Source organism: Panthera tigris, chromosome C2 (assembly GCF_018350195.1).
Source record: "Panthera tigris isolate Pti1 chromosome C2, P.tigris_Pti1_mat1.1, whole genome shotgun sequence".
NCBI lineage: Eukaryota > Metazoa > Chordata > Mammalia > Carnivora > Felidae > Panthera > Panthera tigris.
The window spans coordinates 3,342,348-3,369,048 of NC_056668.1; the positions used below are offsets into that span (position 1 = coordinate 3,342,348).

At 51.7% G+C, this 26,701-nt stretch overlaps 1 protein-coding gene across 3 annotated transcripts in view; it reads right to left on the bottom strand.

Annotated features, from left to right (window-relative positions):
- PDE9A (phosphodiesterase 9A) overlaps positions 1-26,701 on the bottom strand; it is an 89,132-nt gene that overhangs the window by 20,136 nt on the left and 42,295 nt on the right. For 2 of the 3 annotated variants that reach the window (XM_042956303.1, XM_042956304.1), the window contains exons 5-7: positions 7,099-7,153; positions 5,726-5,796; positions 2,121-2,205 (exon numbers count right to left, since the gene is read on the bottom strand). In XM_042956303.1, the coding sequence (XP_042812237.1) occupies positions 2,121-2,205; positions 5,726-5,796; positions 7,099-7,153 (211 nt within the window). Of the gene's footprint in view, positions 1-2,120; positions 2,206-5,725; positions 5,797-7,098; positions 7,154-7,272; positions 7,771-26,701 lie in introns of those variants that run through there. The other variant, XM_042956305.1, reaches the window with a different exon arrangement.

The window sequence follows — 26,701 nt, forward strand, 5'->3', positions numbered from 1 at the left end:
GTGATTAGTTAAGATGCGGCCGGTGTCTTTGTAAAGAGGGACATCTGGACCCAGAGACACACAGGGAGAAGGCCGAGTGAAGACCACAGACTGCATGATGCAGCTACAAGCCGAGGAGCCCCAAGCACTGCCGACGACCTCCAGAAGCTTCCGAGAGGGGCCTGGAATACACCCTCCCTGGAGCCGTCAGAGGGAGCATGGCCTCATCGACACCTCCCTCTCTGACGTCTGCCATCAGAACTTTGAGAGAACAGATTTCTAGCGTGCGATGCCACTTGGGCCACGTTAGTGTCCCCTTGCAGCCTGACCTGTGGGACCAGGGCCACAGCCCCGCCAGGCTGGCACACGCCTCGCTTCCACGGGATGGGGGCAGGTGGGGGCCGGGGGGGCGCCTGGGACACGGCAGGGACGGGACCAGCAAGGGTGGGGCTCGAGACTCACCCCGGCTGCTTCGGGCAGGTGGTAGGATGTGGTCATTTGAGAAGGGACAAGAGGCTGCCTCAGAAATGTGTCCCGTGGGTGTTCCGCGGGCTCCGTGGGCACGTTAGTGAGTGACGTGGTGCCCACAGAGGCGGGAAGGGACCTCGGGGCATCATTCCCACCCAGGTGGTGAGGTTCCTCGGCCTGCGGTACAGACGAGCCGCTGAAGCCAGGAGGCCAGTTCAGATTCTTTCGTTTCAGACCGAAGCCAAGCTCCAGTCTTAGTTCCCTTTCTTGGCAGCTGCCGGATGAGGCTGGTAACGCTGGGTAACTGTCCCCGGCAGATCAGCCCGCCCGCACCTGTCCCCAAGGCGGAGGGCGGCTGGGGCACACGAGGGCGGCCCCGGGGCTGAGCCGGGCCGTGTGGATCCTGAGCCCGAGGGCGACTCCGAGACCACAGCCGGGGTGGGTCCGAACATCCTTCCCAGCCCCGTCCCCGGCCCAGTCCAGGGCCCTGACCTGGTCCCACGAGGGTGCTAGCCTCTCACCGAGGGGATGTTGAAGATGAATCATTGCCTCCCAATTTTCTGTGCATTTTCACAAACGCCTTCGCCCTGACGTCCCCAAATCAAATGGGCTGAGACATCCCCAGATCCAAATCAGGCGTCACGTGGGTGTGATACGGACGGGGCCTGGTCCCTGGAGGACCACACTAACGTGGCTTTGAGCCCATCAGGCTGTTCCCCGAGCCCCCCCCACGAGGCCGGCCGGCCCCTCTGCATCGCACAGAACCTCGCCGGGACCATCTCCTTCCCCTTTACCTCCTGCCCTCAGAGACCTTTCTGCACAGCCGGCCTCCCTCGCTGAGCCGGTCGCCCTCAGTGTTTTAAAATCAGGGAACGATCTTCAAAGTGGCAGATGAGTCGTCGTAAGACAACCCGGTGTGTGTGCGGGGCGATTCTTAGGTTCCCTGTCTCCCCCTCAGCCCCGCTGAGGCCTGGCTGTGCCCCCTCCTGGGAGTCCCCTCCCGGGAGTGGCCGTGGGGGGGCAGGGGGGCTGGGGGCCATCTCGCAGGGCCGGCAGGTGTGAGGTCCCCACACAGCAAGTGCTCGATGTGCCCGCCCCCCCTCCTCATCATCTCTGCCGCCAGTTCAAACACTTGCTGTGCTCACAGCTTCGGGAGAGGGTCCTGCTGGACAAAAACCTGCTTTCGAGGGGGCGGCATGAAGTCCGGGGTGTTTTTTCCCACCAATTTCGGCTCCCCGGGGGAGAGTGATTTCTGTGTCCAGAACAGCCTGAGGCCTTGTGGCCTTTCTCCCTGCTCTGTGCCGGGGTGGGGGGGACGTCCACCCAGGAGCATGGCCTCCGGGCACCGGGACGCCCTCCCCTGTGAGCCTCACGCCCCTTCCTCTTACCGGGCCCTTGCTTCAAAAACCGATGCCAACCTCTCTCCAGCTTCTCTCGAGCTGGGTAAGTTAATCCTGAGGCTTTGATCTGCGGGCGGATTCTTCCTCCTTTCCATGAAATGTCGTCGCCTCCACCCGCCTTGGACGTGGACCCTCTTCTACGACAAGGAGGCCGCGCAACTGACAAGCACTCCCCAGCCAAACCGCGCCCGCCGCCGGGCTCTGCGGGAGAGCGAAGCCCGGAGCCCCCTCGGGGGGCCCGGCCAGGGCAGCCCTTCCCAGGCCTGACCTCACCTGCTGCTTCGGGCCGCCAGCTCGTCCCGCATCTTCTTGATGTCGCTCTTGCATTTCTCAATCTCCACCACTTTCAGGCCTTCCACTGGGACAAGGAGACACAGGGGGTTACCATGGAGACACGTGGAGGACCTCACAAGGCTGTAACCGGGGCTGGCCCTGCGCGGCGAGGACGGCTGGCTCGGGCTCCTGCACTGGTCCCCGCTGCGGCCCGCGGCGGTGCAGCTCGGCCACGGCGACCGCTGCTCCCCTCCCCCAAGTCCTGAGTTTTCCTGCACCCACTCCCCACCCTTCTCTTCCCTCCCCAGCTGAGGACCGGGGACAAAGAAATCTCTTGTCCTAAAAAGACAAGGGGAGGAAATGTGGCCGCCGCGCATTAAAACACAGCAAGAGGCTCAGCAGGCAAAACCACAGCCTTCCCGGCAAGGATGAGCTCGTATGAGCAGAAAACCTCCGAGTTCTCAGGTCCCGCCGGAGCCGTTAGCCAGGAAGGGGTGTGGACGTGCGGGGGCGGGGGCTGGGGACAGGCAAACAGGACAGGTCGTGGGTTAGCAGAGCCGGGCCGGGTCACATTCCCGCAGCCCCGCCACACAGGAGTGCCTGCCACGTCCGGACACCACGGGGCACCAGAGAAAGATCCGGAAAGAACTGGAGCTCGTGCCTCCCAGGGAGCGTTCACCTTTGAGACGTTTGCTCTGGCAGGTGCACCTTTAGCCCAGAAAGGCTGCCACGAAGCAGGCGGCTTCCCTTCCGAAAGCCGTTCAGATCAGATCCGTTCGAGAGCAACGGAAAAGATTGGCCTTGTTACTCTGTAATCGCACCTCGGTTTCTCTGCCAAAAGACGGGGCCCACGATGCTACTCTATTCCCCTCTTCCTCAAACGTGGTCTGAGCACCTAAGCACACGACGGGGAGAGACAATTCCGTCCCCTGGCCTCCGGAGCCGTTCTGAAGCAAGTGTGGCGAGAGAGCCTGCCGGAGCCCTGAGCATCCCCGGGCAGTTTTCTAGACGCTTCCGGGGCCGGGAGCCACGCAGGGGCAAGGCTACGTGAAAGTACGGCTTCTTTCTGCCCAGAGTGGTGGGAATCTGGAGGATCTGATATTCGGGTCTGGTTCCGGCGACTTGTGCCACTTGGGGGATGCTGTGCGAGGCTCCACCGAGACGATATGGGACCGAAGCCGGGGGACATGGGACCGAAGCCGGGGGACATGGGACCGAAGCCCGAGGACAAGGGACCGAGGCCCAGAGATGTAGGACTGAGGTCTGGGGACGCGGGACCGAAGCCTGAGGACACGGGACCAAGGCCTGGGGACACGGGACCGAGGCCCAGAGATGCAGGACTGAGGCCCGGGGACGCGGAACCGAAGCCCGGGGCCGTCAGTGCAAGGGGCTGGGTGGCAGCAGCCAGATGGGGAGATGCAGGGAGTCTGAGCCGGAGGACGGTCCACTCTCTCACCGAGAGCCCACGCCCTCCTTTGGGAGTGGGGCGTTCTTAGCGCTTTCTCGCATCAGGGACCCTACTGGCAAGTGGACGGAAGCCGCGGGTCCTCCTCTGGGCAAAGCAGGCCAGCGCGCACCCCTTCCGGTTTGCATCTGGACCTCCCAGAGCGCCGCGGGAGGCTCAGCCTCGGGGAAGCCACGTCCCGGCGACGTGTGGCAGAAAATTCCCGAAAGGGAACAGATGTGGAGAAGAGTCCCTGCGTGCTGCACAGACTTTGATCCCCAAAGTGAACAGCCATGCAGTGGGGTGCCCTGCCACTTACAGTTCCAGGTTCCCCTTACTATGTTCTCGATACAGTTACATCTGATTGTTGTAGAAAATGGGGGAAATACGGAGCATCTCAAAGAATGTTTTAAAATTTATCTACGGTCCTATGGGCCCCGAGAACAACCCACTTAATATCTATTGAAGTGTGCCTTTCCAGGTGTTTCTCTCTCAGCCCCGTGCATCGACACAGCTACCCGTCCATCCGGAGTTTTAAAGAGACAAAATTGGGATCATACGGCTTGTTCTGTTTTCTCTCACTTGCTTATTTACCGTTGTAAGTTAAAGGCGTGCCCTGCGTTAGCAGCTCTCAGTGGGGGCGTAATGTTCGATTATTGGCTATTGGTTCACGTGGATCAGGTTTCCGGGCCATTTACTGGGAGTGATGCTCAAACGAAGCCTTTTGGGCGAGACAGTACAATATCACTAATCTGAGTCCCAGAGATTCAGAATTTATGGCGATTACGTTTATGAAGAGCCTGGTTGCCAAGGAAATGGAGAGTGAGTGACAAGACGGCAAAGTTGTGCATTAATCAATGGGAGGAGAACAGGTCGTGGGATTAAAGGCAGAACACGGGAGGAGGGGGCCTGGCCCTCAGCATTAGCACGTCCGTGTCTGCTGCCCCTGTCCTTTCCGGGCTGCCTCTGGAACCTTCCACTGCTCCCCTGGTTGGCCTGTCCCAGCTTCACTTTGCCCCCATTGCACAGGAGGGAGAGGGCCCGGTGCAGGACCCCTTAAAAGTCCTGCACGCACTCCGGCAACGGCTCTCGAGTGAGGCTGGATGTCCGGCCTCGACGGTGTGGCCTCACCCGTCCGCCCTCACACTTTCAATAGGTGGGCACAGAGCGGAACCCCAAGCTAGAGCACGAAGGGATGCTGGAGTCCACCCACGAGGAGAGGCTTTGGGCCCCGACTGGTCACAGCTGCCTGACTCGTGGTTAGCACCCCCTGCAAGCCTGGCCACCCCCTCCAGGAGCCCCAGGGCGCCTCTGCGAGTCACAGGGCGCCTCGAAGGAGAGGCTCTGGGGACGATTTTCTAGGAGGGGTGCCGGCATGGGGGAAGGGGTCTCATGGGGCAGAGGCAACAGCACAGGGCGGGGAGGCAGGGCCCTCCTTCGGCTCCAGAGCTAACGAAAGTTCCTTAAAGACACATATGACTGGAGCTACATTTCAACGTTTCCCCCCAACGGTTTTGGTACGGAATGTGCATAAAGCACACGTCCCGAGTGGCACGGAGAAAAGCCTGGGTTTTTAAGCTTCGAGCCTTCCGGGTCGTTGGCACGACCTGGCATTAATAAACCTTGTGCCACGGGGTCGGCTCTCCCGGTGTGCAGGGTCTGGTGCAGGCCTGGGCACCCTGGCCCCTGAGTCAAGCCCCGAACCCACTCTCCTGTGCTTCCTGGTAGTTTTTCTGCTGCCTTGGTGGTGATTGGGGAGCAGGAGGTGATGATTTGGTACACGTGGTCCAGAACCAATCGTGACGTCAGGGAGGGCGTCGGCAGGCCTCGTTTGCGTAAAGAGAGGCACAAAGATGTTCAGCACAAGTTCGTCTCCGGGGGGCTGGTCTGGGGGACTCCGCGGTTTCGTTCTGCCCCTTTCAGACCCAGACACGCTGCCAGGCACCGCTGCTGGACACGTACCGTGGCCCGAGCCGCTGGGCACGCGGACCGTGTCACATGTTCCGACAGGAAGTGCTCACTGTTCTCGCCCGGGCACCAAAGACACGGGCGCTTACCTCCAGCCTCGCCTCACTCCCCTCGCCGCTCACCACCGGCCGTTAGGCGGCTAATTTAAGCAGAGGTTAAAGGACAAGGAGAGAGAAGCAGGGAGCTCACTCACGTTCGACGCGCTTCTCGAGCACGGCCAGGTGATTCGCGACTTCGGCTTTGAGTTCGTTGATCTTAAACGCTCTAGGAATGAAAACGAGTCAACACATAACTCTTAAACTCTTCAAAATTACGATGGGCCTGGTGGTCACCTGCCGAACCCCTCCCGCGGGTAGGCTCACCCCTGTAGGGGGCACAGGGGGGCGAGGGGCTGCTTTCCAGGAGCTCAAGGTGTCTGAGGGTCGGGCGGAGGGGGGAAGACGCCCTCGGCTGACGTCCTTCTGTGACGGAAGGCACAGCAGCGCCAGGCTGCGGGGTGTGTTCACGTCCCCACACCTGGGCAGGGACGGCCCTCGCCCTGCACCCTGCTTGGCCGGGCACAGACCCCTTCGCAAACCCGCCGCGTCCCTTCTGGGCCCAGCCTGTTCGGCGCAGCAATGCCTGGGCTTCGAGGGCGTGTCACCCACATGCCCCTGGACGGCAAGATGCCACCTCAAAATAACCAAGGGCGGAAAGCATCACTTCGGGACGGGCAGGACAACTCGGAGCGGAAGGAAGCCCACGTCTACACAGGGTCTCCGTGGCAATGCTTGTTTTCAGGCCCATTTTCAAAGTGGTGTCAATTCAGCGTGTCCGAGTGGCTCAGTTGGTCAAGCGCCCGACGCAGGATTTCGGCTCAGGTCACGATCTCACGGTTCGTGGGCTCGAGCCCCACGTCAGGCTCTGTGCTGGCAGCGTGGACCCTGCTTGGGATTCTCTTTCTCCCCCTCTCTCTGCCCCTTCCCTGTGCTCTCTCAAAATAAGTAAAACATTTAAAAATAAATAAATAAGGGGTGCCGGGTGGCTCGGTCGGTTAAGCGTCCAACTTAGGCTCAGGTTGTGATCTCGCAGTTCGTGGGTTCGAGCCCCGCGTTGGGCTCTGTGCTCACAGCACGGAGCCTGGAGCCTGCCTCGGGTTCTGTGTCTCCCTCTCTCTGCCCCCTCCCCCCCCACCCCCCACTCACACTCCGTCTCTCTCTCCCTCAAAAATAAACATTAAAAAAAAAATTAAAAATAAGCGAATAAAACAAAAATGGTGTCAGTTCTTGTAGGTTGACCTCTGAAGCCCAGGAGAGCCGGTGGAGAGACCTGTCAGCAGCGTGAGCTCTCACGCTCCCAGCGCCCAGCGGCCCTGCTCTTCGGTATAAGGCGGGTGCTTCCTGGGTCCCACCCGCGCTGGCTCAGCTACAGGGGGTCATGCAAGGACTCCCCCTGGAAGGCCGCCCCTCCGGGTGAGCGACGTGCCAGAGCCTTGCCGGCCAGCACGGCCTCCAAGCGAGGCCCCACCATTGCCGTGAGCAGAAAAGCGTACCTCTGCAGAGACTATGTGTCTAGAAGATTCTGTACCTTGAGAACTGCTCTACGACCTGGGTCAGCATGCTCTGGATTAATTCTTCTTTCTCTGCAGACCAAAAGAGAAAGGCAGATGGAGAAAGGGAGAAGTCCGTGGATCGCTGTGGCCTGAATTGGGATGTCGTGGCGGGTGACAGTGACACCGGGGCAGGGAGCGGCCTGGGCTACCTGGGGGGGACGCTCCAGCCCACGGTCAGCACGCGGGGCCTCCCCAGGGCCTGGGGTCTTCCCGTCCACCTTCAGAGGCTCTTCCCTCCTGTCCTGCTCCCGCCAACCTGCGTGTAAGTGGCCTCTCGGCAGAGCTGGTCCTGCCGGAGTCAGCACGAGTCATAAAAAGCAGGCAGGACTGGTCTCTAAATACGGGAAGTTTTCACTTAGTGCCCCGCTCCATTTTATGGGGGCAATTACTAGGACAAAGCAAGTTCAAGGCATGCTCCAAACATAAAACACGGCGTTCTCATGGCGGGTCCTGGCGAGAGGAAGTGGGCCAGGGTGAGCGAGTTTGTTCCTGCACGTAAACCTGGGCCGCGTGATGGTTTTACAAGGTCCCGGTCCCGGGCTGAATATAACCTGCCAGTTTTCCTGTTTCCTGACTGGGCTTAGCGCCAGATGCCTCATAGGAAGGCACAGACGCTCACGGCACTGTTCTTTCCAGCACTCTCTCTCCTGGGAAGGGGGACGGCTCGCTCGCCTTGGCCTCAGGTGGCCTTTCGTCCACGCCCTAAAACACCAAGAACCTGCACAGGACTTACTCCTGAGCCGTGTAATCTCTGCTGGCTCTATGCCTAAAACCAAAACGAATGAAAAGCAAACCGAACCTGCCCAGACAAACACGAAATCTCAATTATCTGGTTTGGCAGTGGGGCGCTAGAGCCACAAAAAAAAAAAAAAAAAAAAAAAAAACACAAAACCTCCCGTTCCCACGTTCTGATCTGCGGTCTCCATTTTTAGGAAGGAACATACGCATGTACACAGAAGGCGTTCGTCACAGCGCTACTGAACTTAGCGGGGATCCTAAAAGCCCAAGTGCCCATCAAATGGACATTAAGTAAATGATGGCCCATCTGTCCTGTGGAAATAAAGTCTCCTATCAGAAATAATATTTTGGAAAACGTTCACGTCTGTGTTAAAGAAAAAGAGAGAGAGACATTGCAAACCAGTAATGCAAACGTGGGCTCTCATTTTTGAAGACAATGGGAGGAGACACGTTGGTTGTGAGATTATATGTGCACTTTTTTCTTCCTTTTGTTTCTCTAGATCTAATCTATTTCTATACTGAACGCAAGTTAATTTCACGAAAAGCATTTAAAAAACAATCTAGATTAGCCTCTTTTTTTTTTTTTAATTTTTTTTTTCCACGTTTTTTATTTATTTTTGGGACAGAGAGAGACAGAGCATGAACGGGGGAGGGGCAGAGAGAGAGGGAGACACAGAATCGGAAACAGGCTCCAGGCTCCGAGCCATCAGCCCAGAGCCTGACGCGGGGCTCGAACTCACGGACCGCGAGATCGTGACCTGGCTGAAGTCGGACGCCCAACCGACTGCGCCACCCAGGCGCCCCTAGATTAGCCTCTTGAGACCTCTCACCCCTTCACCTGCCAAATGCAAGGGTGATGGACCAAGGTTCTCTGTGGCATTAGCATTCTGAGACCCGATGAGAAGAAGAAAAACGATGTTTTGTTAAATCTTTTGAAACTGTATGGGGCGCCTGGGTGGCTCAGTCGGTGGAGCGTCCGACTTCTGCTCAGGTCACGATCTCGCGGTGTGTGAGTTCGAGCCCCGCATCGGGCTCTGTGGTGATGGCTCAGAGCCCGGAGCCCGCTTCGGATTCTGTGTCTCCCTCTCTCCCTGCCCCTCCCCTGGTCACGCTCTGCCTCTCTCTGTCTCAAAAAAAAAAAAGAAAAAGAAAAAAAAAGAAAGAAAGAAACTGTAAGAGGAGTGAAGACGTCATCCAGGAAACTTTAAAAGAGCCCTTGGTGGAGCTGCTGGCTGATCCGGGGCCCTGTCCTTCAGTGAGCCTACTCCTACCCCAGGGGAGAGACACAGCGACTCTCCCAGCAAGAGCCACCGGTGAGAAAGCTTCACAGGCCTCCTTGGTGGACTCAGCGGGATTTTAAATCACTTACTCCGAAATCTTTGGCGAAAATGGTGTAGCACAGAGCCTTCGAGAGTTAATGATCTCGAGGTCTTGAGATAAATTTAGAAGTCTATCAACCAATCGATATTTATAGACCACACCGCCTAACAACAGCAGAGCACGTATTTTTTTCAGACGCCTAGGAAGCACAGACTAAGACAGACCACACAGAAACCTCAAAATATTTAAAAGAATTGAAACCATGTAGAGTATGGTCTCTGACCATAAGAGAATCCAGCCAGACATCAGTAACAGAAATCACAGGAGAATCTTCAAACACTTGGAAATGAAACAATACGCTCCTAAGTGATTCAGGGGTCAACGAGGAAGTCTCAAAGGAAACAAAAGAGACCTTGAACTGAATGAAAATGAAAATGCAATAGATATCCAAATTTAGCTGTGAGACATAGCTAATGCAGTGTTGAGAGGGACATTTATAGCACTAAATGCTTACATCAGAAGACAGGAAAGACTCGACTCTAATCCAACGGCCTAGAAAAAGAAGGGCAAAATAAACCCACCACAATAGCAGAAGAAAGGAAGTAATAAAAGAAATCAATGGAGAAAAAAAACAACTAGTAAAACAAGGCAGAAAATCAATGACGCCAAGCGCTGGTTATTTAAAAGTATCAACAAGTTGCCAAATCTCTAGCAAGATTGACAAAAATAACACACAGAGAAGACGCAGATTTGCAATATTAGGAAGAGGAGGGGATACGGCTACAAATCCTGAAGGATAAGGGACTTGACACACACAAATGTGAAATCTTAGAGGAAAATGAAGCAACTCTTTGACAAGCATGAATGACTATACTCACCCCAATATAAAACCGGTAATTTGAACAGCCTATAACTATTAAGGAAAGTGAATTTCTACTTTTAAAACTCTACCCAAAGAAATTTCCAGGGGCAGATGGTTTCACTGGAGAATTCTACCAAACATTTGAAGAAGAATTAACACATTTCTAATTTTTTTTTAATATTATTTTTGAGAGAGAGAGAGAGAGAGAGAGAGGGAGAGAAGGGGAGGGGCAGAGAAAGAGGGAGACACAGAATCGGAAGCAGGCTCCAGGCTCTGAGCTGCCAGCACTGATGCGGGGCTCAGACTCACGAACCATGAGATCATGACCTGAGCTGAAGTTGGACGCTTAACCAACTGAGCCACCCAGGTGCCCCGGAATTAACACATTTCTAAACAATTTCTTCCAGAAAATAGAAGAGGAGGGAACATTTCCCAATTCATTTTATGAAGCCAGTATGAACCTGATACCAAATCCAGAAAAAGACAACCGAACAAAAGAAAACTACAGACCAATATTCCTCATGAATATAGATGCAAAAACCCTTAACACAGTATTAGCAATTAGAATTCAACAAAATATAGAAAGGATTATACATTAAGAACAAATGGGGTTGATTCCAGGGATGCAAGGCTGCTTTGATATTTGAAAATCAATGAAAGCAATCTACTTTATTAACAGCTAAAGAAAAAAAACACATGATCTATCAATTCATAAAAAAAATCTGAAAAACTATTTAACATCTGTTTCTTTGATAAAACTCTCATAAGGGGCACCTGGGTGGCCCAGTCGGTAAAGCGTCCGACTTTGGCTCAGGTCATGATCTGACAGTTTGTGGATTCCAGCCCTGCATCGGGCTCTGTGCTGACAGCTCAGAGCCTGGAGCCTGCTTCTGATTATGTGTCTCCCTCTCTTTTGGGCCCTCTCCTTCTTTCCCTTTCTCTCTCTCAAAAATACATAAACATTAAAAAAAACTCAGAAAAGCAGGGATAGAGGAGAACTTTAAGTTGGTAAAGAACATCTACCAAAAACCTACAGCTGACATTACACTTAATGGTGAAAGACTGACTGCTTCTTGCTTAAACTGTGACACGGCAGGGATGTCTACTCTCACTATTGTCATTAAACACAGTGCTAAAAGTTCTAGCCAGTGCAACAAGGCAAGAAAAAGCAAAGCAGATCAGAAATGAAGAAACGAAGCTGTCCCCATTTGCCAATGACACGATTGTCTACAGCAGAAATTCCAAGGCATTTACAAAAAACTCTCTTAGAACTAATAAATGAGTTCAGCAAGGTCACAGGATAGGAGATAAATATACAAAATTGTATTTACATACATAGCAATGACGATGTAGACACCAAAATTAGAATCACCATACCACTGTATAAACACTAAAGAAAAAAACCCCCAAAACTTGTGTATAAATATAACGGAACATATGCAGAAGTTGTATGATGAAAACTACAAAACACTGATGAAAGAAATAAAAAAAGATCTAAATAAAGGGAGAGACATACCATGTTCATGGTTCGGAAGGTTCCATATAGTAAAGATGTCAATTTTCCCCAAACTCACAAATGGGTTTAACATAATTCTTGTCAAAACTCCAGCAAGATTTTTGTAGAAATAGACACAATTATTCTTTTTAAAAATTTATTTATTTATTTTGAGAGAGAGAGAGAGAAGGAGAGAAGGAGTGTGTGAGTGGGGGAGGAGCAGAGACAGAGAGGGAGAGAGAATCCCAAGCAGGTTCCTCGATGCCAACACAGAACCCGACGCGGGGCTTGATCCCAGGAACTGTGAGATCATGACCTGAGCCGAAATCAAGAGTCAGACGCTTAACTGAATGAGCCACCCGGGCGCCCCTATTCCGACTTTTATGTGAAAATGCGAAGGAATTAGAAGAGTTAAAACTGTTTTTAAAAAGAAGATAAAGTGTACTGAATCAGTCTATCTGAGTTTAAGACCTATGACAGGCAGACCTCAGAGATATCGTAGGTTTGGGTTCAACGAACTTGAACATCACGATAAACTGAGTCAGAATGAACTGTTTGGTTTTCTAGTGTGGATAAGTTATGTTTATATTGCACTGCAGTGTGTTAGGTGTGTAATAGCATTATGTCCAAAAAATGTACATACCTCAATTCCAAAAGTACTTTTTTGTTAAAAAATGCTAACTATCGTCTAAGCTTTCAGTGAGTCCCAATCCTTTTGCTGGTGGAGGGTCCTGCCTCAATATGGACGATCGCTGACTGATCAGGCTGTGGGTCTTTGTTTCGCGAAGGTTTCTCTTGATAGGCAATGCGGTCTGAAAGCATTTTGCCCACAGTAGGACTCCTTTCAAAACTGGAGTTAGTCCTCTTACACCTTGCTGCTACTTTTTCAATGAATTTTAGGTACTGTTCTGAATCCTTTGTTGACAACAATCTTCACGGCATCTTCACCAAGAGTAGATGTCACCTCGGGAAACCACTTTCTTTGCTCAATAAAAATGGAAGAGCCTGAGCTATTCCAAGAATGACGGAAACGTGACAGAGACGTGCAGTGAGCAAAGGCTGTTGGAAAAGTAGTGCCACCAGACTTGCTTGATGCAAACCTTCAATTTGTAAAAAAAAAAAAAAAAAAAAAGAATACCTGCAAAGCACAATGAAATGGAGCACAAGAAAACGAGGTATGCTCCGTGTACGGTGACACTAATCACGGCCGTGTGATACGAGCGGAGGGGTAGACAGATATCGGTGCAACAGAGCAGAGAACCCAGAGTTATACCCACACAAATATGCCCAGCTGATTCTGACCAGCGTGTAAAAGCAATCCAACGCGGGAAAGACCGTCTTTTCAACAAATGGTGCTTGAGCAGTTGAACACTCACAGGCAGGGAAATGAGACTCGATCTAAACCTCACAGTTTATGTAAAAATTAACATGAAACGGACCGTGGATGGAACATACAAAACTATAAAGCTGTTAGAAAAAAGAGAAAATTTCCAGGTTCCTGAGGGAGGCAGAGTTCTCGGACTTGACGCTTCAAATACGATCCATAAAAGGGAAAATGGACAAAGTGATCTTCATCAGAAGTAAAGCTCTTTGGGGTGCCTGGGTGGCTCGGTCAGTTAAGCGTCTGACTTTGGCTCAGGTCACGATCTCGAGGTGTGTGAGTTCAAGCCCCGCGTCGGGCTGACAGCTCAGAGCCTGGAGTCTGCTTTGGATTCTGTGTCTCCCTCTCTCTCTGCCCCTTCCCCACACACACTCTGCCTCTCTGTCTCAAAAATAAATATGCACTAAAAGTAAATAAAATAAAATAAAATAAAATAAAATAGGTAAAAAAAAAAAAGAAGTAAAGCTCTGGCCATGAGCGGGAAACACTTCGCAAAGTCCACTCGACAGAGACCTGAATGCAGAACGTGAAAAGAGCCATCAAAACTCCACGTAAGCCCTGTGAGATAAACTTTGCAGACAACCCCTTCCCCCCAAAACCCCTTAACGGTCAAAAACAGAACAGCCCAATCTGAAACGGGCAGGAGACACTAGCAGACGTTTTCCTGAAGCAAACACAGAGGGAGCACAAGCGTAGGCATCGTTAGCCATTAGGAGACGCAAATTAGAACCACAGTGAAATGTCACGGCGTACTTGTCAAAAAGGCTAAAAAAAAAACCAAAACGATGACAACCCCAAGTGTTGGTAACGATGGGGAGAAATGGATTACTCACACCTTGCTGAAGGGAATGCAAAACGGTGCAACCGCTCTGGAAAATGGTTTGGCAGCTTCCTGAAAAAACTAAATATGCATGCACCATACAATTGAGCAATTGCTCCCGGGGCAGAGAAATGAAAATTTACGGTCACACGAAAACCTGCACACAACGGTCCCGGCAGTTTTGTTTGCAACAGCCCCAAACTGGGTTATGAAAAACAACTGAACACACTAGTGATCCGCACAACAACCCGGATGGATCTCCAGAGAATTACGTTGAGTAAAAGAAGCCAATCCCCAGAGGTACCTATCGAATGACTACATTTATAGAACGCTCTTGAAATGGCAACACCACGGACATGGAGAACACCGTGACTGTCAGGGGTTAAGGAGGAAGAATCTTGGTGGGGATGAAATGTTGTGCATCTGGACTGTATCGACGGGGCGCGGCTGTGACATCTTACTGTGTTTTCAAAAATATTACCGCAGGGGAAAACGCGTAAGAGGTACGTGGGCTCTCTTGTACCTTCCCTTACAACTGTGTACTATTCTATAATTATTTAAAAATAAAAAGCTGGGGTGCCTGGGTGGCTCAGTCGGTTGAGCGTCTGGCTTCGGCTCAGGTCATGATCTCGCGGTTTGTGAATTCGAGCCCCGCATCGGGCTCTGTGCTAATGGCTCAGAGCCTGGAGCCTGCTTCGGATTCTGTGTCTCCCTCTGTCTGCCCCTCCCCCGCTTGTGCTCTGTCTCTCGCATTGTCTCAAAATAAATAAACATTAAAAAAAATTAAAATAAAATAAAAAGTTAAGGGGAGCCTGGGTGGCTCAGTCGGTTAAGCATCTGACTCTCGATTTCGGCTCAGGTCACGAGCTCAAGGTTTGAGACCGAGCCCCGCGCTGAGCGTGGAGTCTGCTTAAGATTCTCTCTCTCTCTCTCTCTCTCTCTCTCTCTCTCTCTCTCTCCCTTTGTCCCTCCCTTGATCAAATGCACACACCCACACACACTCTCTCTCAAAAAAATAAAAATAAAAAGCTTGATAAAAAAATATGGTAGAATGGAATAGAAAAGTTAAGGAGCAATTTTCCTTTTTCCTTTGGACTCTCGACATCGTATCCTTTGAGCGTTTCTGGATTTTAATGCCTAAATCGAATTTCCAGCCCAAAAGCACTAGTAAAGATTTTGTCCCCTCATCCTGTACCTTCCCATCTCTGGTTCAGTCCCGGGGGGGACACGGGTGTTCTGGTCTCTGTTAACAGCTATGTGTCAGCCCAACTCAGGCCTCTACGTCCGCTGTTCTCAGAGGGGGCCCGAGAGGAGGCCGAGCTCCGGGTGATTACAGCCCCCGGGCACCATCACCCGCCACGGCACCGTGGCTCCTGCGTGCTTTAGATACTTGCACGGCCTGCATTCTTTGCGAGGGGAAAGAGGCAAAAATGCCTATGTGCGCAAAGGCCAACCACACCCGCACATCCACAAGCAGCCCTGATCAGGAAGTGGATGCCTCCCCTCCCCACCAGGCTCGCTGGGACTCCTACAGCGGGCCAGTGTTTCCTCCCGGTGGATTTCAGAACTGAAAATGAACTGTGATTTCGTGTGTGGGAAGTCCTCAGGCCAGCGCCGGGCCCACGGTAAGCGCTGCCCGCAGGAGCCATCGGATGCCGTCGTCATTAAATCACTGCGGGTCCTTGACAGCCACGAGCCCTCCTGGACACCCTTCCCTCCTTTCAGTGCCTGTCCTGGTGAGCCCCTGGGGGACAGGCTGAGCTCCGGGTGGGGGGCACATCCTGCCTGCATTCTGTTGGCAACTCTGGAACCCTCTGATGGCTCTAAACCCCCGGATCAGGGGGAGCAGCAAGCAGTTTTCAATCACAAATGTCAGTTATTCCCAAGCTTCCCGGTTGGGACTCAGAAAAATCTGACATTATGTAGGAAACTCACCTCTTTCTCCTAAATGTGGCATGGCACATACTGAATTTTAAAAATTAAAGCATATTTAGGTCTTTCGCTTTGAGAAACTCTTTTTTTGAAAAAAACTTTTTTTTTTTTTTAATTTTTTTTTTCAACATTTTTTATTTATTTTTGAGACAGAGAGACACAGAGCATGAACGGGGGAGGGGCAGAGAGAGAGGGAGACACAGAATCGGAAACAGGCTCCAGGCTCTGAGCCATCAGCCCAGAGCCTGACGCAGGGCTCGAACTCACGGACCACGAGATCGTGACCTGGCTGAAGTCGGACGCTCAACCGACTGCGCCACCCAGGCGCCCCGAAAAAAACTTTTCTTAACGTTTATTTATTTTTGAGAGAGAGAGGGAGACAGAGCATGAGCGGGGGAGGGCAGAGAGAGAGGGAGACACAGAATCGGAAGCAGGCTCCAGGTTCCGAGCTGTCAGCACAGAGCCCAACGCGGGGCTTCAACCCACGAACCGTGAGATCATGACCTGAGCTGAAGTCGGTCACTTAACGGACTGACTGAGCCACCCAGGCGCTCCATCTTTTTTTTTCTTTTAAAGTTTATTTACTTATTTTGAGAGAGAGAGAGAGAGAGAGAGAGCATATGAGTAGGGGAGGGGCAGAGAGAGACGGAGAGAAGGAGGTTCCCCACTGACAGCACAGAGCCTGACGCGGGGCGCGATCCCACGAACCACGGGATCATGACCTGAGCCGAAGTCAAAAGCCGGGTGCTCGACCCACGGAGCCACCCAGGGGCCCCAGCTTTGAGAATTTCTGAATCGCTTTGAGAACCAGCAGCAGCGACGCGGACGGCCGGGCACTTCGGGGCTGGAAAATGGGGGGTGTGGGAAGGAGGCTCCGAGGGGACGGGAGGCCCGGATGAACCACCGCCACCGCACGCGACGGGGGCTGGGGAGAGCCAGCTGAGAGTCGCGGGCAGCCCGCTCACCGTGGCTCCGGATCTGGCTGCCCCGACGACCAGCGCTCGGGACACAGGCTTCGGCAGGCTCCCCGTCGCCTCGCCAGGCCTGGGTGCCGACTTCAGGGCGTCGTGGGCGCGTGTCCGGGGGCTTCCCAGGCGACAGGCGCCGGCGGGGACGTGCCGTGGCTGGCAGACTGTCTCCCACGGCAGACTCTGGTTTGGTTCCGGGGCAGCCCCGGAGGTCGGCAGAGGCCGGGTCCGGCTGCCAGGACGCTGCCGGATCAGCGCAGCCTCAGGCCCCGATCTGCGCTCGAGTGGCCCCAGGACCCGGCCCCCGGGACAGAGCCAAGGGGACGCCCGGGGCCCGGGGGCAGGCCGGGCACCCTCCCCCACGTCGTTTACCCAGCGGCTCCCGCGAGTGACCAGGGCAGAGTCCGCCGCTGCCCGACGACGCCTCGGCCGCTGCACACGGTTCTCGGAACCCACCTCCGCCTCTCCCGGCCCTTCCAGGAATTGTTTACTTGTTTCAGATAAATCCCGAGTCTCCCCCCCCACGGAACGACATGGAAATCTGGTTTAACTGATCGACAGCACAGCCCAAGCGATAATTCCTCCTCTAAGGGGTGGTTTACACGATGCGCTAACCCGATCGGCAGCGAGCTGGCCGGGGCGCTTCTCCATCTTGTCCTGAACAGAAGAACGGTGACGGCCGGGCTTTCGTCCTCCTTCACACACCTCAGCCGGTCTGCACCTGTGCCTTTCTCCCCTGGGCAAGTGACCGCAAACAGCGCCCTAGGACGCCGGCCCCCAAACCCGCAATCCGAGGGCAGGTGGCGTGGGGACCTCGGCCCCGCCACTGACCCCCGGCACGTGTGGGGTGCTTGCGAGTTCAGGCCAGAACCATCTCTCGGATGCGTGGGCCGGTGTCGCACGATGCCACTGCTGCGCTCCAGCGGCTCCGGTGACGCGGGAGCGGTGCTTCCCCTCGTCAGTCTCACCCGGGAGCAGTGGGGTGAGACGCTGAGCATCCTTCCAGAAACACGGACTGGAGACATTCTCCCAGAGCACTTACAAAACAAGACTCTGCTTGCTATCCCTTCAGAAAGGGGTATCGTACTTCGCACTGGGGAAAACGATGCCCATTAGTGGGCACCAAAGAGACGCCCCCAAAGCCCTGAAGTGAAGGTGCACATTTCTGTCCCTCTTGTCCAGGGCTCTCCCTCAGGGGACAGGGAAGGGGAGTCCCCGCCCGCCCCTGCCCATCCCCTGCCCCGTCCCTCCTTCTCGGAGTGTCACCACCCTTCTCCAGGGAAGCAGAGGGGTGAACTCACCCCTGCTCTGGTTTCCCTCCCCCAGCCCTTCTAGCCGGTAGAGGACATTCTGGCCCAGGGCACAGCTGTCGGCAATTCAGTGTTTATGGACATCATAAAACAGACATGCAGAATGAGGATGTTTCCCTAATAACCCAGGAGCACAGTAAAGATATATGATTAACAGTGAACTCACCTTGCTTCTTAAAGGCACAGGTGCCCTTTCCAGGGTCTGTCCGACAGAGAAATCACTCATGTTTATCGGCAGCCAAAGGGACACTTCCCTGTGACTGGTGGTGACCTTGAGTGATTCCTTTGTCTCCTGTTAGCCGTCAGATGTAACAGAAAGCAAGGTGGCCCAAAGGACTCTGATGACCACATCTGAAACTCTGGAGCGTATCTTGTTACCGTCCTGCCTGGGCTACGTGCAGGGTCGTTAGGGACCCATGGCACCTCAGGGGCAGGAGTAGGGTGCAGCTTTTCCCCTTTCGGTTTTGGAGAGGGGGACTTCGTGTGCTGCATAGTTTAATTTGATCCCAGATGTCTGGACACGATTTCTCTCTCTGCCCTTCTCTCTTCCTTAGGCTTAGTTTGCAAGACAACTTACCCGTGAGGGGAGTTCCCTCTGGGGCAGCCAGCAGTGCAATTTTCCTTTATTGTTTTATAGATTGCAGCAACCACAACAATCTGTACTGAGCTCTTCCTATGGCCCAGGCACTGTCCTACGTGGTTTGCATAGATCGGTCATTTAATCCTCTGGGTAACCCGATGTGGCTGGGTGATAAAAGCGAGCAGCGTGAGTCATGACGTGGCCAAACTCATCCTGCCCTACCCGGGTCATGTTTCCATTTAGGGCTGCGAAGACGGGGCGGGATGGCGCTCACCCATGCGGGAAATATACTCCGCACACACTCCTCCTCTCTCAGAAACGCCCTCCCCCATGGTTGATGAGGTGCGCTGTGCTTCTGAGGTAGAAGGGTGTGGGTATGATATTCTAGTGAGGATGCCCCAGAGGGATTTGAAGTTGGCAACGAGCAGTGGACTGTACATGTTGCTGGGACTCCGTCCACCGTATGATAACCTGCACATATCAAAACAATGTCACAAGATTAATTTTGGGGAGAATTCTGCAGGAGAAACTCTGACCCAATAAACGAATTGGTTATGGTAGAAAAGATAAGGCTTTTGCAAAAATCTATTAAAGATTATAAAGACTGACAGACTAAAGGTTGCGCTCCACCTACGGACTCGAACACGTCGCACACGGTTGTAGGGGCTGTAGCAAGAGGAACGGAAAATGGCTAACTTACTGTTTGTAACAGCCCAAGATGGGAAGTGACATAAATATCCACGGTGGGGGACTAGCTGGATAAACTATGGTACATCCCCATGGCTGGGCTGCTAGAGAAGAAAGGAAGACGGTTCCTAAGTTCTTTTGTGGAGTGAGCTTGCAGTGTGGGGTGGCTAGAATGTAAGCAGAAAGCTGCAGGTTCACGGGGTTGAGGGTTCAGAGGGCAGAGCCTGGGATTGTCAGAGAGAAAGTGGAAATGAAAGGGATAACTCTCAAAGAAGGAAGTCTGTGGCTGGGAGTGACCAGTTCTGTAAGAACTCCCTTGTTCCTTCCCTAATCCATCTCTGAATTACACATTTATGTGCCTAGTAGGGTGAGAGAGCTTAGCACTGATATGTCTATATCAGTGCTCCCACATGGGAGACAAAGCTTGGAGTCTGAGTCCAGGCTTCTGTCTCTCTCTCTCTCTGTCTCTCAAAATAGATAAACTTAAAAAAAACCAAAACAACTCCCCCCAAACCAAAGTGATCACTCAACAATTTAGCTGCCAGCTCGAAAAAAACAAACACTCTTCAGAGGAAGATAACAAAAGCCAGAGTCTCTGCAATGTATTATTCGTAGTGTAAGCCTACACTAAAAAAGAGACATGCAAAGAGACAGGAAAATGTGATATGCAGTCAAGAAGAAAAATCACCCCCCAGAAGCCCAAGATGATGCGTATGTTGAAATTAGCAGACCAAACTTTTAATGAAGCAAAATTATAGTCATGTCCAAGGACTGTGAGAAAAGGATGTTAGTGGATAGTACCGGATGGAGACTCTCAAGACAGAAATCTATGACGAGGAACCCTATGAAAACTGTAGAACTTAAAAGTAGATCTCCAAACATTCACGGATGGGCTTACAGCAGTTTGAGTGAACAGAAGAGTCAGGAAACTTGAGGACTGATGAACAGAAATTATGCAACCTCAAAAGCAGCAAAGAAAAGACATTTAAAAAAACACCCAGAGCCAACCACTTGAGGGATAATAGCAAATTTCTAACATACGTGCAGTCAGAATCTCCGAAGGAAAGGTGAGATAGAATGCCACGTAGAATGCATTCCAAGAAATAAAACTGAACATTTCACAAATCTGGAGAAAACCCGAGTTTACAGACCATGGATACTCAATAAATACCAGGTAGGACAAACAAACAAACAAAAATACCAGGGCCGGGTGCATCATAATCAAACTGCCGCAATCCAAAGATGAAGGAAAAACACCTTGAAAGTAGCCAAAAAAAAGGACACGTTCTTTGCAGGGGAATAATGATAAAGGAAAAGCTGATTTCTCGTCAGAAATGACGAAGGCAGAAAAAAAGGATCCGACGTCTTTAAACTTCCCTCAAAATACAAGACCAAAACCAAACCACGCATGCAGAATTTATACCCTGAGAAACCATCTTTCAACAGGAAGGCAAAACAGAAATATGTTTGGATAAGTAAAAGCTGACAGAGTCAGTCACTAGGAGCTCTGCACTGCAAGAAATGTTAAAAGAAAAAAGAAATTCTTCAGGCTGAAGGCCTAAAACACCAGTCAGAAGTTGGAATCTACAGGGGTAAATACAAGCACCCGAAATGACATACATGTAGGTAACCATAAAAAATTATCTTTAGGGGCGACTGGCTGGCTCAGTTAGAAGAGCGTGCAATTCTTTACGTTATTTTATTTTTGAGAGACAGAGTGTGAGTGGGGGAGGGGCAGAAAGAGGGAGACCTAGAATCCGAAACAGGCTCCAGGCTCTGAGCTGTCAGCACAGAGCCCGACGCGGGGCTCAAACTCACAAACCACGAGATCGTGACCTGAGATGAAGTTGGACGCTTAACCGATTGAGCCACATGGTGCCCCCACCCCAATTTTTTAAAATGTTTACTTATTTTTGAGAGACAGAGAGAAAGAGAGAGACAGAGTGTAAGTGGGGCAGGGGCAGAGAGAGAGGGAGACACAGAATCTGAAGCAGGCTCCAGGCTCTGAGCTGTCAGCACAGAGCCTGACATGGGACTTGAACTCATGAGCTGTGAGATCATGACCTGAGCTCAAGTCAGACGCTTAACTGACTGAGCCACCCAGGTGTCCTTCTCAACATGTTTTATAAGGCCATTATAACCATATATAAACATAAAGGCATTACAAGAAAAAAGTTACAAACCTATATCCCATTTGAATGTTAACACAAAAATCCTTAACAATTATTAATATTATTAGGAAATCAAATTTAGCAATATGTAAAAGAGAATACATGTTACATCAGGGTAGAGATCCTGTATACCTTTTAAAAAACTCATTCCTAAGTATTTTTCAAGGAATACAAGTGCAGCAATCATGGAAAAACAAAGTTGTTTTAACGTTTAAAAATCAGTCAACGTAATTCGCTATCTGAACAGAATAAAGGAGAAAAATCATATGATCATCCACTAGATGAAGAAAGAGTATGTGACAAAATCTAATACCTGTTTATGATAAAAAAAAAAATTAGAAACCCAGGAATAAAAAGATTGCCGCAACCCATCTCAACAGATGCAAATATAACACCTGATGCAGTTTACCAAGAATTTTGTCAAAGAATATTTGATGGAAAATGTTTATTAGCACCTAGGAGAAGAAGACATGTTCAACCCCATAAGAGGCATTTACAACACACCTGTGGCTCATGTCACACTTGGTGGAGAGAGTGAAGGCATTTCTCCTAAGGCTGGGATAAAGGAAGGGTGCCTGCCCTCATTTTTACTTAATTGTATCGGAGTTTCAACCAGGGCCACAAGACAAGTGAAAGAGATAGAAAACAAACAGAAGTCAAAGTGTCTTTATTATCAGAAGATATGATTGTTTTTATGGAAAATCCTAGGAATCTAGAAAATAACTACCCGAGCTAAGAAATGAATTAAGCAACGTCAGAAGATGCTAGGTCAGTATACGAAAATCTGCTCTATTTTTAGAATAATGAGCAGAAAACAAATGGAAAATTAAATTCAGGTCCCCTTGGCAATTACACTGGAAAACAGAAAATGCCATGGAATAGGTTTAACAAAAGATATGTAGGACTTTCATCTTGAAAGCTAAAAATCTTTGCTGAGGCAAGTTAAGAAAAACCTGAGTAAGTGGAGGGTGTACCATGTTCATGGGTTAGAAGACTCAGTATTGGTAAGATGTTAGCTTTCCCAAACTAACCTCTGTATTGAAAGCAATCCCAATCAAAGTCATAGATTGCTTTTTAAAAAAGAAACTGACATGTTGATTCTTAATTCTGAAATTTGTAGGGAAAAGAAAAAGGCCCATATAACCAAAATAACTGTAAAAGAAACACAAATGTGGAAGGCTCCCTGGTTTCAAGCCCTAGCAGTTAAGCCAGTGTGTTATTGGTGTCTAGATAGACACACAGGTGGATGAAACAGAGCAGAAAGACTACAAAGAGGCCCATGCATGGAGACAAATAATTTTCTAGAAAAGTGTCTAAGTGATTCAATGGAAAAAGGGAAGTCTTTTTAACAAGTGGTGCTATGATGACTGAATATACATACAGGGAAAAAAAAAAAAAAAGGTCGATCCCTACCTCACACCACACACAAAATTAATTTAAATTGGATCATAGATTGGGGCTCCTGAGTGGCTCAGTCGGTTAAGTGTCTGACCTTGGCTCAGGTCATGATCTCACGGTTCGTGGGTTCGAGCCCCGCGTCGGGCTCTGTGCTGACAGCTCAGAGCCTGCAACTGGCTTCAGATTCTGTCTCCAGCTCTCTCTGCCCCTCCCCTGCTTGTGCTCTGTCTCTCTGTCTCTAAAATAAATAAACATTAAAAAAAAATTTTATGGATCATAGACCAAAATATAATAGCTATCACTCTCAAATCTCCTAAAAATTTATCTTATCTCTTCTACCTGGGGGTAGGAGAAAGTTTCGTAGGGAAGACACAGAAAATGCAATATATACAAGAAAAACTTGTTAAATTAGACTTTATCAGGTTAAAAATTTCTGCTCATCAAATGCCCTCATTAAGAAAATTAAAAAGGCAAGTCATGAAGTGGGAAAAAATATTTGCCATACATATATCTGACAGATGAATTATATCCAGAATATAGAGAGTTTCCTACAAACCAGTGATAAAAACAACAAAAATAAAAAGACACACACTTGTTTACAAAATGAGCAAAACACATAGGACACTTCACAAAGATGTTCAAACAGCCAATAAGCATGTAAAAACATGCTCAACAGTCATTAAGTCATCTGAGAAATGTGAATTAAGGACATGATGAAAGGCTCCTGGGTGGCTCAGTCAGTTAAGTGTCTGACTTTGGCTCAGATCAAGATCTTGAGGTTCGTGGGTTTGAGCTCTGCGTCGGGCTCTGTGCTGACCGCTCAGAGCCTGGAGCCTGTTTTGGATTCTGTGTCCTCCTCTCTCTCTGCTGCTTCCTGACTCCCTCTCTCAAAAATAAATAAACATTAAAAAAAAAAATAAAACCAAAAAGACCATGATGAAATATGATTTTATACCTACTTGATGTCTAAAAAGTTAAAAGCTGAGACGTTGCGTTGGGTCGTACGTGGAGCTCCCAGCTCACCTACACACGGCTGGTGGGATGTAATGCGGCACGACCACTGGGGCAATCAGTTGGCCAGTTTCTTATAAAGCCAAGCATCCATTCACCATATGAACCAGCAACATCGCTCATGGGTTACGGCCCAAGATAACGGACAGAGATGCCCACGGTAAGATTTGTACGATTTTTACAGCGGCGCATGCTGAAATCACCCAGCGTCCCTCAACAGGAGAGCCAGCGGCGGGGAACTCACAGTGGAACACTACTCCGCAACATGGAAGTTAATAAACTACACGCATGCGTCTTACAAACATGACGCCGACAGAGTCCCCCATACGGAACAGCATCTATGGGATGACTGTGCTCCTGCGAAACTCCGGACCAGGACCACGTGGTCTGTGCTGACGGAAGTCGGAACAGTGGTCTTCTAAGTGGGCACTGACTTGAAAGCAGGCACGGGGGACTTTTCAGGGTGACACAACTGCTCTTCATCTCGGTGGGATGGGGGTTACACGTGTGGGTGCTGTCATCGAGCTCATCCAACTGTGCGCTTCGGGCGTGCGCATGTTGTCTCAGCCGCACGGGATGCGGGCGTATGTGGCTCCGCCAGGTCCTCACGCATGCCCAGAGGCAGACAGCGCTCGGAGCGGCGGCCTCCCTGGGGTCCGCAAGGTAACGTTCGGACCCCGCCATTTCTGCGTCACCAAATTCTGGGGGCAGGACACAGGTCCCCAAGACCCCGAATGACTGTGTGATGCCCGCGCGTCTGGCAGCGACGTGCTAGGCGCCACTGCCTTTGCTGGTGGGACCGGGTCGTGCGATCCCGTGAGGACCCCGGGGGAGTAGGGTAAGCCCCTTAGAGGCGGCAGGGCAGCATGGCTGGTTATCCTTTGTGTCTCAGGAGTGGCGCACGTCAGGGTGACCGAGGCCGTGATCGGGAGGCTCTTTAGGCAGAAGCAGAACTAAGGATGGAAAACACTACGAAGAGCGTTATTGTCTCATCAGCAACGCTGTGCTTATCTCCAGGCATGCACCGGACTCGCAAGGGACAGCGGCCAGCGGCACGTGCCGTTTTCGACCCCAGGGCCGTTCCTGTCCTAGGAAACGTCAGCAGTGCCAGAGAGGCGTGACTGCAGCCCCTGGGTCGTTACCGACGACAGCTACCGTTTACTGAGCACCTACCACATGCCAGGCGCCGGGCTAAACACTGTGCACGAATTCTGTCATCTGTCCTCCCAAGAACCCACGGGGTGGGTTCCCTGTTCTGCAGGGAAACTGAGGCGCCGTGTGGTAGGAAACCGTCCTGAGGCCATTTCACCCGACTGACAAGGGACTGGGGACAGCTCTCAGGTTGGTGCCTGGAAGCCGACCCACAGACGGGGAGATGGGTGCAGCAGGGACCCCAGCAAGCCCTGGAGGGCATGTGGGACCGAGGCGAGGGACGGAAGAGAGTGCGTAGAGGGCAAGTCAGCACCGGCCTGTCACGGGGTCCCCTGGGCAACTGTGACGGCCACCTCAGAGGGCCTCCCGGCACCGGCAAGGGCGCCGAGGTGCATTTGTCCCTTGGCCTCCTCTCGAGGCGGCGACTGCTCCCGGGGCGGCAAGCCCTCCCCACTTCTGGTGGGCCCTGCGCACGGGAGGTCCACAGGCAGGCCGGGAGCTCGGGTGGGAGGACGCCGTGGGCGCCCGTGGCACCAGTGGCCTCCGCTCTGCGCTGCTGGGCACCGGCTGGACTTTGAAAAAATGTTAGTATTTTATTTGACCCAATATATCTCATCTCAACGAGCATCCCACGAAAACGTGCACACCCACGTTCCGGGCAGCATCACTCGCAACAGCCCTAAGTGGAACCCACCCCGATGCCGTCAGCTGATGAAAAAACGCGGCCCAACGTCTCGCGAGGACGTGGCTCCTCCGGGAACTGGAGCGGAGTACGACACCGAGGAGCCCGACGACGCTGCTCAGGGGAAGACGCCAGACGCACAAGGCCGCGTACTCCATCACAGGAGGCATCCTGAACAGGCATCTCCATAGCAACGGTGGTTGCCAGGGACCGGGTGGAGGCGGGGGTGGGGGTGAGCTGAAGTCAATGGGCGTAACTGCCGATAGGTACGGGAGTTTTTTGCGGGGTGATGGAAATGTTCTGGATCTAGACAGTGGTGGTGGTTGCACAAAACAAAAAAATGAGTGTACTAGAAACCATGGAATCTGTCACGTGAAAACGGCGCATTCCACGTTGGTGATTTCTATCTCACAAGGAAAACGTGCAATCAGAGAACGAGTATCGAGGTGTTGCACGTTCCTTTATCCGTACGGAGTCTTCGGAATCCAGTGTGAGTTCCGCATTTGGACCGCGGTGACCTTGCATACACTTGGTCCCCTCCTGGAAGAACAGCTCCGGGGTCCGTCACCGCAGTGCTCTGCGGTGTTGGGATTTCAGCAAGCCAGGTGAAGTTTCACCACTCAGATTTCACCACCAGATTTCACCACTCAGCCAGGGTGAGTCCCGGGCACTGTGACTCCTGTTTCCTAAGCGGTGGAGAGCAAGTTTGGGGCACTGGGTTTCTTGGAGAGACCCGAGCAGGCAAGCACACGTGGGGACATCCAGACGGGCCCTTCTGGCAGGGACTCCCTGAATCTTGCACTAAACTGGGGAGGGAAAAGGGCAGGAGAACGCCCCGTGGACAGGGCTGCGTGTGGCCTGCTGGAATTCTGGGCAACGTTCAAGGCACGGCCAGCACCTGTCACTCCCCGCAGCGACCTGTCACCTGTGACTTGCAAAACCACAGGCAGGCTCCGTGGGGGTGCTTCTGATGTGTCTTCACGGCTCACTTTCTCTGTCTGTCCTTGGGAACAAGGACAAGGAAGCTCTTGGAAGCCAGGCCTGGAGTCACCCCTGATCTCTGCCCAGGAG